Below are 16106 nucleotides of genomic sequence, written 5' to 3' on the forward strand. Positions count from 1 at the left end.
TGTCCTAGGCAGTCCTTGTGTCCAGCGAGTTTGTCTTCTGATCCTGATTTAGTCCTTATTCCAACTGAAGACCAGGCACCTGAGGGTCTAAAAGACCTAGCGCAGGTCTTGATTCCCTCCAAAGCTTCAGGAAGACTACCTCAAAGGTCTTCGGCTCAACAGCCCTACCCAGAGTTCCAACATCTTGGAGCCGACCTAGTGTTATTACTTAATTTGATGTTTTTGAAGGGCAGTGGGCCCTTCTGGAGTACTTTTGGCACCTGTGACCTCTAAGGGGCACCCTCCAGCCTTCTGCCAGCTGGCCTTCCCTCTTCCCCATTTGCCTTCTGCTACCAGTGCGACAGTGCCACTGGCACCAGCCCTGTTTTCCTTCTCTCTACCAAAGCCGTCCTCCGCTTCTGTGCTTGGTCCTTCGGTGGTGTCAATTCAACTTAAGTTACTGAGTTAAGTTACTGAATACAATGGTTCTGGTACAGAAGTCACGCAGAAAATCAGAGGCTGTTACAAGAACAGCACTATAAAGAAAGGTTCCACACTTTTCTTGGCAGAGACATTGACCCTTTAGAGGAATTGTAGCATGGCACTGATGAAAGAGGTGATATGCAGTACATCCCTTCACATCAGGACTTTCTTGGACTAAGGAATAACATTGGTAGCAACACTTCTCTCAAGTTGGAAATTGTGGTCCTCTCTGGTCCTTCTCCGCAGGAAGTACTTTCTATCATGCTGTCTTAAGAAAAGCTGTTGAGGTTTTAGAAGTACCTCTGCCTTTAGGAACGATGTCAAGGTAACCAGAAAATCTCCCCATCCACCATCCCTCCAAAATATTTATATTAAAAAGACACAAGAACAAATGTATTAAAGTGTCCGGATATGCATTATTTTCACATTTGTTTTGCATTTTTTTGTGGAGTTTGAAGTACCCTAGTTATAATTAACATTCAAAAAGACTTTTAGCAATGTATTAAAATTACACAATGTGTTAGAAACAAAAAGCATTACCACATCCAAAAGGATACTCTTAGACCAACACACATGAATAAACATATCACATAAGAATTTTTCCCGTAATTGTTTTTTAGGTCTCGCCTGAGCCAGCGCATGCATTGGTCTGGCAAGACATTTAGTTAGTGGGCTTTAAAAAGCCTACCACAGTTTTTTGTGTGGCATACTTCGTGCGGTTACGCACACAGGCACGAGCAGAGGCGCCATCTGGCTTTCCTCTCGCTCTCCCAAGCACGCGCGCCTTGCTCCGCCTCTGTCTTGCTCGCGCCTCCTCTCTCCCCACCACAGAGAGAGCCCACCACAGATCGTGTCTTAATTTGAATTTCCAATCACTACGCAAATAACTTTACAACATCATTCCTTTAATATACTGTCTTGTTCTATTGCACATTGAAGGGAATGTCAGTTAATCGACCCCGTCTCATTCTGTTCATCTTAATTTAAATTAACTGTACAATATATCTTCTTATTGCATATATGCATAGTTTTCTGTACGGCTTCTGTTCTGTTGTGCATTGTGGAAAACATAAGTCAATTAACCCCCTTCTCTTTCCATTCCCTTGGAACGCAAAGAAGAGCGCTTCTGTGTCTTCACTCTGACAATGATCGGGAAGCGAGGCTGATGCTTGCGTTCCCCTTAGTATGGTCTCGTGCTGAGAAGACATTGTCTTCCGACGTTCCTGATTAGTGTCTTCTGCAGGTCCTATCAATTAAAGGGCCACTATTCTTTCCCTCATGAGGATTGCTTAAAAGCAGTAAATCAACCTGCCCTGCTTTCTATGCCTTCAACATTAGTCATCGCAAATCTTGCCTTTGGGCATGTCCATGATTGTGAAAACTTACAACCAAGAAGGCAATCACTTATCTGTACTTAATTGTGGCCCATTTACCTGATTTGCTGGTATTCTTTCCTCTCCTTTGTGCTTTATTTTTCCTTTTTTAAGTTAATCATTGTGCGGCCCGAGTAAGTAACTCTTTTTTTGTTTGTTTTTTCGAGCACCTTGGGTGGTTTGTTTGTATCTATATCCGATGTACAGGCCAGAAGGAGACAATTTAAGGTAGTGTCAATTAGTATTCTTGAACATGGCCTCCATCCTTCTGCCTGAAAAAGTAGTAATTTTTGTTTTATTTTTTAGGTGGCCCTTTATTTGTTTGTCCTGATGAGACCAAATATCTGCAACTGGGTTGAAACATTGTCGACCCTTGTAAACCAAACAAACCAACTAGAGATTCCCTTAATTGACACAAGGGCATGGATTCATTATAAATAATTCTTTATTTTATACAGGTATAAGATTGTTGAATGGAACACTGCTTTGTGTTATGTTTGTTATTGTTTGGTTCCCGCTTTCCACATGGAACACTATGCAAATGGAATATCTTTCCTCGCTGGATTTTATTGACCAGCAGCATCTGGGCCCCAGGAGGCAGACCCAGACACTCCCTTCACCTGAGCCAGCCCAGTGCATCTATGTATCCCACAGCGCAGGATGCACTAGTGCTGCGCCCGGGGCAAAGGACCGGCAGGTCAGTTTGTGCACGTCTGCCCAAGGCTTGGCCCTCCCTCTTGGTTGGTTTATCTCTTGCCATCCCTGGTAAGCCCACTAATCTTCGTATCATTACGAAATCATAGTTAGTCTCTGCTTGCTTGATAACATGGTGAAACGTAAATTGCCTCGAGACTTGGTGCCAAGAGCACGAAATCTGGAAACACCAATCTGAAAGAAACACGTTAGTTAGATTCCTCACCTTAGAATATCCCCAGGCGTCAGGCTGGATCCAGAAATATTTTTTGTCAGCAATACCCTTGCACGTCGCAAGGCGTCGTCTGCGGCTCCGCATCCCTCGTCTGCGTCGTGATCGCCGGGATGACGTCGTCGGAGTACTTAGACGCCTCCCTCGCGCACTGACGTCAGTTCTTCTTTTTTCCGCGCCAGTAAGCGCCGATCCGGGAAGAGCATACCCTTTTAGTCATTTTTTGACTAAACTTTTTTTAACTCTTTTGGTTCTATTCTTTTCGACATCGACTCTGGTGCTGGTAGGGATGCCTGGTTTTAAGGCCTGTGACTCCTGTCATCGACTGATGTCGGTCATGGACCACCACCGCCGGTGCCTCTACTGCCTTGGAACCGACCACGACGCCGAGTCGTGCCTCGACTGCCGGGCCTTGACTTCGAAAGCTAGGCGGGAGCGGTCCCGCAAGCTACTCGAGTACCGGCAGTCCGCTCCGTGCCGCTCAAGGTCCCAGTCAAGGAGGAGGTCGAGGGACCGGTCGCGGAGCCGCAGCCACCACCGCTCGTCTGGGTCCAAGTCTTCGAAATCCGGTAAGTCGAAGCACAGCAAGAAGTCGAAGAAGCGACATGGCCCTTCTGACTCCCCTCGCCAGTCGCGCGACTCCACTCGCGCGACTCCCCTCGCGCGACGCCAGTCGCCAGACTCCCCTCGCGCGACGCCAGTCGCCAGACTCCCCTCGCGCGACGCCAGTCGCCAGACTCCCCTCGCGCGACGCCAGTCGCCAGACTCCCCTCGCGCGACGCCAGTCGCCAGACTCCCCTCGCGCGACGCCAGTCGCCAGACTCCCCTCGCGCGACGCCAGTCGCCAGACTCCCCTCGCGCGACGCCAGTCGCCAGTCTCCCCTCGCGCGACGCCAGTCGCCAGACTCCCCTCGCGCGACGCCAGTCGCCAGACTCCCCTCGCGCGACGCCAGTCGCCAGACTCCCCTCGCGCGACGCCAGTCGCCAGACTCCCCTCGCGCGACGCCAGTCGCCAGACTCCCCTCGCGCGACGCCAGTCGCCAGACTCCCCTCGCGCGACGCCAGTCGCCAGACTCCCCTCGCCAGTCGCCAGACTCCCCTCGCGGTTCGGGTGGCACCACCCACGCGGCTCCGACGGAGCCGCAAGAGTCCCGTCCGTCCCCATACCCTCCGGTCCCTGGGACTGACGCGACTCCAGCGGAGGTCAGTGCCTTCCTCATGGCCATGAGGAACCTGGCTCTGCCAGCGCACCTTCGGGCCCCGCAGGCTCGACTGGGAGGCCTAGCAAGCCGGCGGCTCCGGCGCCATCGTCTACTCTGGTCCCGACGCCGCAGGTCCCCGGGGGATCCAGGCCTGGACCCCAGTCGTCGCCGGTCAACCTCACTGTAGGAAGGTGGATATCTGACTATGGTTACCCCCAACATTTTGCCTAGTGTCTAGCTGTTTTTTCGACTTAGTTGGCCTGAGATCCTGCCATTCAGGGTCTCAGGCTGTCTGCTCTCTCTTTAAAATGGACTCCATGTACCCTAGGTACATACCCAATTGGTAAGGATCACCTTATTGGACCCTGTACAGTGTACCCTAGGTACCCAGGGCATAGGTGTACCCTAGGCCTCCCAGGGGCTGCAGCATGTATTATGCCAGCCCTGGTCTGGCCTTCCAATCAGACACAACTGGCTGATCACTCAGCTGGGGCAAGGTCGTGCAATCACCCCTTGCTTAGATATAGTATACCTATATCTACCCTTAAAATAGACACATGTACCTATCAGCCACTCCTATGGCAGGCCTTAACAATCCTGGAGGCAGAGTGCTTGGTAACATGTGAGATGGTGCTCTAGCATGAGCTGAGGCTGTCTGCAGCTTTCGGAACCATGTCCTTATAGCTGTTCTATGATATAGCCTACCATATACTCTTAAAGTGCCTTATAATCTTAAACGGTTATGGTAACTATGGTTTGGCTTTATCAAAACATGTCGTGTAAGGTGTCTAACACTTTGGAATAATACCCCCATACCATTTCTGGTGATGAGGATATTATTCCCCCCTTCTAGAGGGAGAGACATGTTAAAATCCTACTTTGCTGTTTAACTCTAACCAAAGCCTCAGCATCACAAAATGGATGCTGCTGCCACAGACACGAGTCTGACCTCCTGCTGCTGGGAGTGATCCCGGCAAGGGAGGCTTGGACAATAGGTTTCCTGCTTGGGGAGGTGCTAGCACCTCCCCAGACAGACTTTAGTGTATTGGGGCAGGGAGGGCTGAAAGGAATGAGACATGCCTGGGGCACACAAGGTGTCCCATGCATAGTCCAGTTCAAACCGGTGCTGGGGCACTCCAGCCCCAGTCCTGGCGCGAAACTGGACAAAGGGAAGGGGGTGTAACCACCCCCCTCCCAGGTTCCACCCATAAGGCGTGACCTAGCAGGCAACCCAGCCCCCCAGATTAGTATAAGTGTGGTAGCTGGGCCCCAGGAGATTAGATTATCTTGAACCTGCAACTTGAACAGAAACTCTGGACCTTCGACATTCGACGAAAGAAGAAGACTGAAGAATCTCCCTTGTGGCCAAGGAGTGGCTACTCTGTGCAAACAGGCACCATCAAGAGACTTACCCTTTGCTTTGCTGAAGTTCTACGAGGGACCGACTGCAGTGCCCGACCAGAGCCTTGACTTCCAGACTTCTCCGACCCTGATCCACATCCACAGCCGAGCTGGGATCCGTGGAGGCGACGAGAGACGTGGGACCGGCTACCTGGGAAAAGTGGCGAGTATCTTCCAGCGCAGCTTCTGAGGCACCCTCGAAGTTGTGCACCGGGGATTGAGAAGCCCCAACCCCAAGCACCATCTGCACCGAAGATCAGCCCCCCCACACTCCACGAGTCCTGCGTGGGGCCCTTCTGCATTTTCCTGCTTGCCGCGTCTGTCCGGTTGCTTGCCCGTTGGCTAGCGGCCTTTGCGACGACACACCTTTGATTTTTCACTGCTGGTTTGGCTCCTCCAGACTGGCTCCTGCTCCTCTGCAAAAGAGAAGCAACCCAAACCTTCCTGGTCTGCACCAGAAGCAAGTCCTCCATTCTTTGTGGGTTCCGCTTGCCAAGGCTTTGTGAGTCCTAGTTCGACTTCGACGCCGCCGACAGCAAGAGCCTTCGTGGGACAGCTCGCCTCCTGGTCCTGGTCGTCCTCGACGTCTCCTGGTACCCGTGGCTGCTGCGACAAGCTTCACCTCTTCACCTGCAATCTCCCGACATCGCCTGGTTCCTTCCTGGTTCCACGTGGTCACTGGCTAGTGACCTTGACTCTGTCCCTTCTGCTTGCAGGTATCCTTCCTTCTTGATCCCGGCCTTGGGATCCACCGGACACTCTGCACTGACTGCCTGTCAGCAACTTTCCTTCAGGCATCCATAGAAGTCCACGACGAAACCCGACGCAAGTTCACACCTATGCACCCGCAGCCCGTGGGCTAGGTAACTTGGGTACTCCGGTGCTCACAAGGGTATTGACTATCCTAGGGTCTAGTTTCCGAGTCACGACTTTCTAGCTATACCAGAAGTGCCCTAAAACTGCTTATTTCAGAACTGTACTATTTCTATCGATTATACGCATTACGCGTGAGTGTTTCCACTCTGCACCTGAATCCCGTGGGCCTCCCACTTCCTAACCTTGGGTAGTGTAGTGTAGCCCCAGCGATTCCCTAGGCCTATCCTATTTCCGTGACAGTGGTCCTTATACCACTTCTTTAGTATATGGTTTGCGTGGCCCATAGGGCCTAACTGTATTACTTACCTGTGTGACTTAATGTATGCTTGAATAAGACTGTGTTGTACTTACCTCGAATCTCATAAAGAGTGCTGAGGGTTTGACTAGAATAAATATACTTTATTTTATATATTTATATCTGTTGTGGTGTCCTTTCATTTGGTATTCAAGGGATTATATATGGTATTAAAGACACTGAAAATCCTGAGGTCTGAAATAACAAAGAAGAAAGGTGGTGTGTGAAAGGAGGAACAGAAGCCTAATGTACGTGGTGAAAGGGCAAACCCTTAGAGATGTGGTCATTCACTCACCCCGGGTAACAAACCCCATCACATGGGATTTTCATCCCAAAGAAAAATCTCAAACTCTCAGGGGGCCATAGGCCCCTCTACGAGAGGTAAGAGCTTTACGATGTTTTGTGTTTTGCACTGAAAGGTGGACTAAATACACAAATGAACTGGGTGTGAGTGGGGGGTGCAGTGCTGATGAAATAATAGTGCAATAGGAGTGTGTTAAAACTAGTTACGGGACGGCCAGGAGGAATCTCTTGGACACCGCCGTACCGATGCTAGATTAAAAGGAGTGAACGCCCCACTAATTAAATGTAATCAATGGAGCAATGTATAAGATCATCAGCACTGCACCCCCCACTCACACCCAGTTCATTTGTGTATTCAGTCCACCTTTCAGTGCAAAACACAAAACATCGTAAAGCTCTTACCTCTCGTAGAGGGGCCTATGGCCCCCTGAGAGTTTGAGATTTTTCTTTGGGATGAAAATCCCATGTGATGGGGTTTGTTACCCGGGGTGAGTGAATGACCACGTCTCTAAGGGTTTGCCCTTTCACCACGTACATTAGGCTTCTGTTCCTCATTTCACACACCACCTTTCTTCTTTGTTATTTCAGACCTCAGGATTTTCAGTGTCTTTAGTACTTTGTTGGGGGATTCTATCCTGTGCGGTCTTTAAACATGTTCCCTCTGACCCCCCGGTATCTAACCGTTTTGTGACTAGATTATATATGGTATCACAGCTGGCTTCACATGCCATTCAGAGTTTAGCCTAAGACTGCTCTTGTCCATGCTACCACTAGGATAGCTGGTCTATAAGGTTGACTTTACAACCAATCACCATAAGGGTTGTTTGGACTGATACAAGGTGTACACTAAAACTAGTGACATCATATATCAGGCCAACTTCTCACACTCACGACCCCTCCGCCGGCGCTTACTCCTCCGGTGCCACCTCCGGCGCGGTCCCCGGATGACACCGTTCCCCAGTTTAGTCCCGGTCCGGGCCCGGCGTCCGATCATTCCACCTGTATACAAGAAATCGGATGACGGTGACGACTGCAAGGGGTCTGAGGACCCTCTGGCCCGGCAGGGCCAGTTATCTCAGGACTGGGCGGACGAGCTGGGGGATGCAAGTGGTCTTGACACCTCCCCTGACACTGGCTTCATCTATCCTCTGACCGTGGCTTCGGAGGAAGATGCTGCATTTTCTGTTGTGCTGCGGAAGGCGGCCGAAGTCCTTGGGCTAGAACTGCCTGCTGTGGCCGTGAGGATGAACCTCCTCACTGAAGTGCTTCAACCGTCAGCAAGCTCCTTGGAGCCTCTGCTGCAGTTCAATGAAGCACTCATTGACGTTCTGAAGGGCACCTGGTCAAAGCCCTCCACAGTTCCTCCTGTGGACTGGAACGTGGCCCGGCGCCACCGCCCTGCACCGGGCGACCCCAGTTTTTTGTCCCAACACCCAACACCCACGCCCGAGAGCCTGGTTATCCAGGCCTCTACCTCCCAGACCTCCTTCCCATCCGCTCCCCCGGATCGGGAATCCAAAAGGCTAGAACAGTTTGGAAAGAAGCTGTTCTCCTCTCTTAGTTTGGGGTTGCGGTCTATCAACACCGCGTGTCTTTTGGACCGTTACTCCCACTCCCTGTGGGATATGGTGGAGGACGTGCTGCGTCAGTGCCCGGAGGAGACCCGGACACTGCTCGCCCAGGCTCGTGCCGAAGGGCGGGATGCGGCACGGCATGCAATCCGATGTGGACTGGACACAACGGACTCGCTGGGCAGGGCAATGTCAACCACGGTGGCGCTTCCTCGCCACGCCTGGCTGCGGTCCACAAGTTTTTCCGGGGATGTCCAGAGCACCCTCAGTGGCAGTCGCCTTTTTGGCGACAAAGCGGATAGTGCGCTGGAGCGTTTTAAGGACTCTAGGGCTACGGCCAAGTCCTTTTGCCTTTCGGCCCGCGCCCGCAAACTTCCGCTTTTCGCCCCTTTCGTGGCCAAGGAAGGGGCGCCCCCCACGTTCGACTAGCCACAGGCCACAGACCCAACCTCCGCGCGGACGTGGATTCCGCCGAGGCCGTACAGGGGGACAACGTGCCGTCCACATCTACCTCAGCAGCATCCGCCTGAAAGCCCTCCTAGTCAGAGCTTTCAGGCCCATTCCACGCCAGTGGGAGGCAGAGTTCGCCATCACCAGCTCCACTGGCGCACCATCACATCGGACAGGTGGGTGCTGCAAATCGTCCGAAGGGGCTACTCCCTCCCCTTCGAGACAACCCCTCCAGCCATGCCACCGCAGTGCCACCGAATTTCGGGGGATCACTTGCAACTTCTGCAGGAGTAAGTGACGGCCATCTTGGCCAAGAGGGCCATCGAGCGCGTTCCTGGTCCAGAAGTAGGTCGTGGTTGTTATTCCCACTACTTTCTGGTTCCCAAGAAGGGCAAAGGGGGCCTATGCCCTATCTTGGACCTCAGGAGCGTCAACACCTTCCTCCAGAAGGAGAAGTTCAAGATGTTCACTGTAGCTCAGGTTCTGGCTGCCCTAGACCCTGGAGACTGGATGGTAGCGTTGGACTTGCAGGAAGCTTATTTCCACATCCCCGTACTGCCGGCCCACCGGCGTTACCTGCGGTTCACGGTGGGCCAAGAGCATTTTCAGTTTACCGTGCTCCCCTTCGGCCTCACCAGTGCCCCTCGGGTGTTCACGAAAGTGATGGCGGTGGTCGCAGCTCATCTGCGCAGATTGGGGGTTCCAGTCTTCTCCTATCTTGACGACTGGTTGTTGAAGGCGGGCACGCCCCAGGCAGTCGTCTCCCACCTCCAGACTACGGCAGACCACTTGCATTTGCTGGGGGTGTCCGCCAGCTTTCCCCTGCTTGTGGGTAGTGCCGCGGCTTGCTGTATGACAGCGCGGCCGCCTTTTTCCTATGACTGAGAGCAGCTGTGGCCAGTTATGGCACTATAAATCTGTGATGGAGTGTTCTTGTAGCCAATGGCAGTTTCGGTGGTATCTGACGAAGCACGTGTGCTTCGTGGCCTTACCGTATCCTACCCGTGGGCGTAGTCATCACAGCAGCTGCCATCTTAAAGTCAGTCAATGCCGCTTGATTCTTCTGAACTCAGAAGTAAGAATAGTGTGAAGAATTTTGAAGTCATATTAGTTTTTGCCTGACAAGGTTATGGCTGTTGAGAGAAGATGGTCCGTATTTTACACAACACAACACTAGACGGGCGATTAGAACAAACGCCCAGGTAATTTGTATTCTCTTTAACGTTGTCTGTGAAGGGTAGCTATATACAGCGCGAACTCGACCAAAGGTATTTGGGCGCTTTACATGAGCACCAGTTACATTACACAGCGACACAATCATTTTCGTTTTTAGGCTCTGGGAGATTACGTGATTTGCCCAGAAGCACATGATGAGCCGATACTAAGGCTCAAACCCGGATTCCCAGTTAGAGAGTTGGCAGCTCTGGTCGTTACACCTCATCCCTTCCTTGTCACAGTCAGGTGGATCACACCTCATGACATTTAAAAAATACAGGAAGTGGTAATGGATATGCCGTAAACCCAGTGCTTTAAATGGAAAAAAATAAGTGCAGGTACTCACCAAAAATAAGCAGTGGATTGGGGGTGAAGTTTGGGGCGGGGCTATGTTTTTTACCTTTCTACGACTTACCTAAGTTTATGGTTATCAAACAAATGTTTATCAATAGATGGCACACTGACGAATCAGTACTAGTGCTGCAGTCATTTGCTTTGCTATATAATACCATTAGCAAAGCAAATGGCTTTAACTTAATAGAAGGCGCGGCCTATTGCATTTTCAATGCTTGTTATAAATCTGAAGGTGGTTGAATGTCATTAATTGTTATTGAGAGGATAAAGGTTCATCCTAGTCAGTGGATGAGGGATAAACCCATTCTGGCCTGGGTGGATCACGTCTGTGATCATAGCGGGTGGATCAGTTCTGTGATCATAGCCTGCAGTCTATTTGCCAATGCCTTGGGAAGAACCTTGGCACCCACATTCAGTAGAGAGATCCGTCTGTACGGATCTCAGCACTCCCGGGGCTTATCCTCGTTGGAGATCAGAACAGTGGTGGCTGTGTGGAGATCTCTCTGCAGCTCCCCTCCCTCCATAGGCCGAGATGGACATCTTATGGAGGGGCTCGGCTATCCTACTCGCCATCTTCTTAAAAATCTCTGCCGGGAGGGCATTCAGGCCCGGGGATCTTCCAGTATAGAGCAGCGTGAGTGCCAGTAAAACTTCCTTCTGTGTGAGCTCAGCCTTTTATGCCAAAGTCTCAACACCCCCTAACTGCCTAGAAGGAAAGTCTTATGCAAAGTAGAGTATATCCAACTCTGAAGCCCCCCACCTCCGATCAGCCTCGTAAAAGGTCCGCATATAGCCAGCCATTGTGTTTGCTATATCCTCACTCCCTGTGACAAGGGACCCATCTGGGGCTATGATACCTATAATGTGTCTCCGCTCCTGATCACCCTCACTCAGCCACGACCGCAGTTTCCCAGCCATAATCCCCAGCTTATAGATGCATTTTTGCTTAGCAGTATGATCCCACTTAACCTCCTCTGTGACCAGGGAACGGAGTTCCTCCATTTTGGTCATGATGCCAACCCTCTTGACCACCGATGGCTCTGCATTAAAGCCCAACTCCATGTCCAGAATCTCCTGCTCCAGGTCTATATCATAGTGCACCTGCTCTCTCTATTCCCCTACCTTGTCTGGGATAATGACCCCCCGAAAGGGTAGCCTTGTATGCCTCCCATCGGATCAGTGCGTTTGTCTCTGTCTAGTTTTCCTTAAAGTTGTGCTTCATTGCTTTATCCAGACAGGACGTCACTTACTCATTTAACAGGGTGCAGAATGCCATCCTCCCTTTTGTCCTTACCCCCTGCCTGGCCGTCGCTAAGCTAACACTCACAGAGGAGTAGTCCAAAATCCCTTGTGCCTGAAACTCTGCACCGTAAATCTATGAAGGGTTGGTAGAGATGTCAAAAAGTAATCTAGTTGCAAGATGAGTCGTATGCGCTCCAGAATAATAAGAGTACCTCTTCTCCCCACAGCCCAGTCCTCTCACATGGCCTTTACAAAGTCACCCAGTCTCCCCACTTGGGGATTGAGGGACTACGAGGGGTAAGACCCATCCAGCTGGGGATGCACCAAATAAATCCCAAAGTAGCTGGCCCAGGCGGTGCAAGGATTTCACCTGCAACCCCGGAGCTACTTATATATTAATGAACACTAAAGACTCTCCCTCTCACGTGCCCGGGACCACTGTGTAACGGCCAAGACCATCTGAGCGCGTCCCTGTCACCTAAAAAAAAAAAGGGATGGATTATCTTACCAAGGTCGCCACCCCTCTAGATGCCGCCATGTAGCCATAGTGCCCCATAACATCCCTTGCTCGGGGGGGGGGGGGGTGCAGTTGAACCCCTTTAAGTGTGTTTCCTGGAGAAACACAAGATCCGCCGCATAGCATGTGAGTGCTTTTATTCACTAGTCCCCTCTTGATTGCGCTACCCAACTTATTAACATTCCATGTGCGCAAACAAAGTGAATGCATCCTCATTGCTCGGTTTTTCTCTGTGTCGTACCTAGGGAAGCTGGTCTGCCAGGCACGCAAATCAGACCCCGGTTCTCACCCATGCTGCAAAACCACACCACACCACCCTAACTCCCCACCCACCCTACCTTACTATGCCGAGATCTTGAAGTTGGCCGCCACCCCAATGCACAATATGTCTGTTGTCCAGCACACACTAAAATATGGAGCAACATTAAATGCAATCCTCAGTCCCACTGCGCTGCTGTGGGGTTGTCGAGTTGGCTCATTACAGGCCACGAGATAACCAGTCTTACAGGTCCTCATTCTCCACCCCCACCATATGACTCCGTGGGCCAGTTCCGAGTCTCTCTTGTGCCTACTGACCCATCAACCCTCCAACCCATACCCCCCAGCCATTACCATCACACTATTTCCTCAGATGTCATCGGGGTGACCCTTGGGGGGGGGTGGGGGTTACCGTCTCCATTGCATCACAAACCAGATTCTACGACGACGACAACTCTACCAGGTCTCTCTCTAGTGCCTCTCACTGGTTGGCAGTCTCCAGGGAGGTTTGCCGTTGGAGATCTGCCATCACCTTTGCTCTGTCTGTTAGCACTTGCTTCTTTGGGGTGGTCGCTGACCTCCTCTTCCGTTGTTGCTTCCATTCCTGCCATTGCGGTACCTGGATCCGTTGATCCTCTGCTGGAGGCTGCTGTTCCCACCTCTCTAACCAACCCCAAATGGCATCCGCCGCCGTGAAGAATTGAGTCTCTCCCTGAGCCACAAACCAAACCAAAGCTTTACCGGGAATAGGAGAGCATACTGGATATCTGACTTGCGGAGGTGTTGATTAAACATCCAAAAGAATTCCACTTGACTCTCGACTATCATTGTGTAGTCAGGGAAAATGTTCACCTGTGTGCTTTTTACCACCCATGGTCCATGTGCTTCTGCCGTCTACAGTATGGCGTCCTGATCCCAGAGTCTCAGCAACTGGGCTGCCATTACACGCGGGAAGTGGGGCCTTGGAGGAGACGGCCAGTCGGGCACTCTCTGGGCTCTCTCTTGACTGTGAACCTCTCAAGTTTTTCCCCTGCAATACCTCCGACTAGATCCATTCTTTTAGGTAGAGTTTAGCACTGGGGCCCTCCAGCCTCACCCCGTAACCCCACCACTCAGATATTGTTACAGCGGGATTGGTCCTCAAAGTCCTTCAGTTTGTCTGCTAACGTTGCCAACTCTCTCTCCAGGGCCCTCAAGTAGATACTTTTCTCAGTCACTGTCAGGTGTACCTTGATTACAGTGCTTTCGCTTTCCACCACTTTCTGCCAGTTTATGATGATCAGCGGTCACTTCAGCCTCACTGGGCCCTGCTGGAGCAACTGGTCATTGTTCTGTCCGATTGGGTTTCAACACCAGCAGTGGCCCCCCGGGGAAGGAGAGGGGGGGCTTAAGGATTCCTGTGACATGTGGGTCAGTATTAGAGCTCAGTCCTCAGTCGACCGATGCCATCCTGCGTCATGCCACGCCCCTGTTTTAGAATCTGTTTGATAAAGGAAATCCTTGCCAGAAAACATTCCTCACTCTATAATATTGTTTGGTACGCGACTCAGAGTAATCAATCAATAGAGAGAAATCCATGTCTGGTAAGTAGCAAGAGACTATGTAGTACTAGTTCCACCCCTACATGGTACACTCTGCTTGGTCTTGTAGTGTGACTGTCCCTTTTCCCTCTGAGCAGAAAATATTGATATTGAGCTGTGACGGTACCCGGTAGCTTGCATTGAACATGTATCTTTCAACTTCATTTTTTAAATTATCTTTTAGTTCCAATCAGCTGCAGCTAGGCAGCTGTAGGAGGATATGTTTTAAAGTGATTGAACCAATAAAGTACATTGCTCATCTATGGGTACTGGGGGTACTGGGTAATTAGTTGGTAATTAATATGTATTATTCTTTCCTCAACAGACTATCAACACAGTCTCAGAAGTTATTCGTGGCTGCCAAATTAACCAGGATTACTTTTCTTCTGTAAATGCACCTTCCAACCCACCACGGTAGGAGTTACAGCAATTTTGAAGTTTTGTGTAAGTGTGCATTATGTTGAAACCCTAAGAACTCTCTAAGGACAAGCATGTTTGGTTTCCATTGAAGTTGTAGTTTTAAAGTGTACGGTTCAACCCTGAGAACAAATACTTCCAGTGTCATCTGTATTCCCATATAGATTCACAGTATGAGAGTAGAGGGACATTGGTGACATATTTCAGTGTATTGAAATATGTTTCTCTCTGTAAACTTTATGTGACAAGAAACTGAATGCCATTAAAAGTTTAGGAGACAGCGTGCAGAGGTTTATTGAGAAATTAAACGGGGTCTGGAAAAAAAAAAGGTTACATTTTAAAATATTTAAGATAAAAGATTAACTACGGATTCAAAATTATGTACTCTCATGAAATAGAGAGCTGGGCACACCTATCTGCTAGCACAACCTATTGAAAGCCGCTTGATTGATTAAATAGACTCATCAGTTTTCCCCTAAAATGTCTGCACTGTATATCACTTTAGATATGGAGTGTTGGCATTTTCACTGACGATTTATTTTTTCTTAATATTCTTTTATTTAAAGAAAGCTAGTAAGAGAATTGTAACTTGTAATGTATGTAAACAATTGCCTTTATGTTAATTGTTTCTGTAACTGCAGAGCAAAGATATGTTTTAGTATGTTTCGACCAGGTATGTGCATAGCATGTAGATGTAATGTGAACTTGAAATACATTTTTTATTTGCATGTTTCTTGTCTCACATGGTGATTATACACAATTTTCATCTGTAGGAATGCCCCAATGTCTGCCCCAACTAGACTAGGCAAAATATTTGCCATGGTCAGTTTGCGTAATTTCTCCAGCTAGATTAGTCATATGTCCTTTCTGAACCGAGCATAGGCTCACGCAAAAACTGGAGAAAAAGTGGAAGATGCACTGGATTTTGCTCTATGTCTTGTTAGAATTAGACACAGGCCATCACAACTAACAGTATAATATCAAATGTGTCAACTCAACTTCTCTGACACATTCAAGCGGGTCAGTTCTTATTTCATTCATTACAGTTGCCATTGCAGTACTTCTGCTAGAGAAAGTGCTTCTCCTTTTGATAGAAAAGATTGCGGACCTTCAGAAGGTGGTATACACCTCTGGCACAAACCTCTCAGGATGGAGCCCTACCCCGTCTGAAGGCAGAACATGTGAATACCTCTAGTAAATATTCAGCTGCTGAACAACAGAACGTCAATCCCCTGTAGGCTGCTTTGGAGCATTACCAAGAGGCTGTGTTCCCTACATTCCTCTTTTCCCATGGAATCTCTGCTTCCCCACCACAAGGGCTAAGGGTGCTCAATGCTTGTCAATTGAAGGACAGATGGGACTGGCATTCTGCCTGTGTTCAACAGTTGCAAGTGAGGGCCTAGACCTACTGATGGATTGCATGCCCCTTCTCCTACACCATGCAGATTACATGTGGAGATGCCTGAAAATAGATTGTGCTGCGTGCAAACTACCCCCTGTCACAATTTGACCCTGAATATTTTATGTGTGTATTCACATCATTCAAACCAATACAGTAAAATGTCATTTTTTAGTTGTTTCTCAGAATCATCTTTGCAACTGTCTTTTTTTGCTCTAAATTATTAGTATAATAGATTACAAAACCGGAGTGCTTGAAAATGTCAC

The 16106-nt window shown here is 49.7% G+C and overlaps 1 protein-coding gene across 4 annotated transcripts in view; it reads left to right on the forward strand.

The window, feature by feature from the left end:
- The window catches only part of USO1 (USO1 vesicle transport factor), a 448004-nt gene that overhangs the window by 199547 nt on the left and 232351 nt on the right, over positions 1 to 16106 (forward strand). For all 4 annotated transcript variants that reach the window (XM_085635281.1, XM_085635255.1, XM_085635264.1 and 1 more), the window contains exon 11: positions 14350 to 14438. In XM_085635281.1, the coding sequence (XP_085491407.1) occupies positions 14350 to 14438 (89 nt within the window). The remainder of the gene's footprint in view (positions 1 to 14349; positions 14439 to 16106) is intronic.

The sequence above is a fragment of the Triturus cristatus genome, chromosome 2_1, assembly GCF_964204655.1.
Source record: "Triturus cristatus chromosome 2_1, aTriCri1.1, whole genome shotgun sequence".
Classification (NCBI taxonomy): domain Eukaryota; kingdom Metazoa; phylum Chordata; class Amphibia; order Caudata; family Salamandridae; genus Triturus; species Triturus cristatus.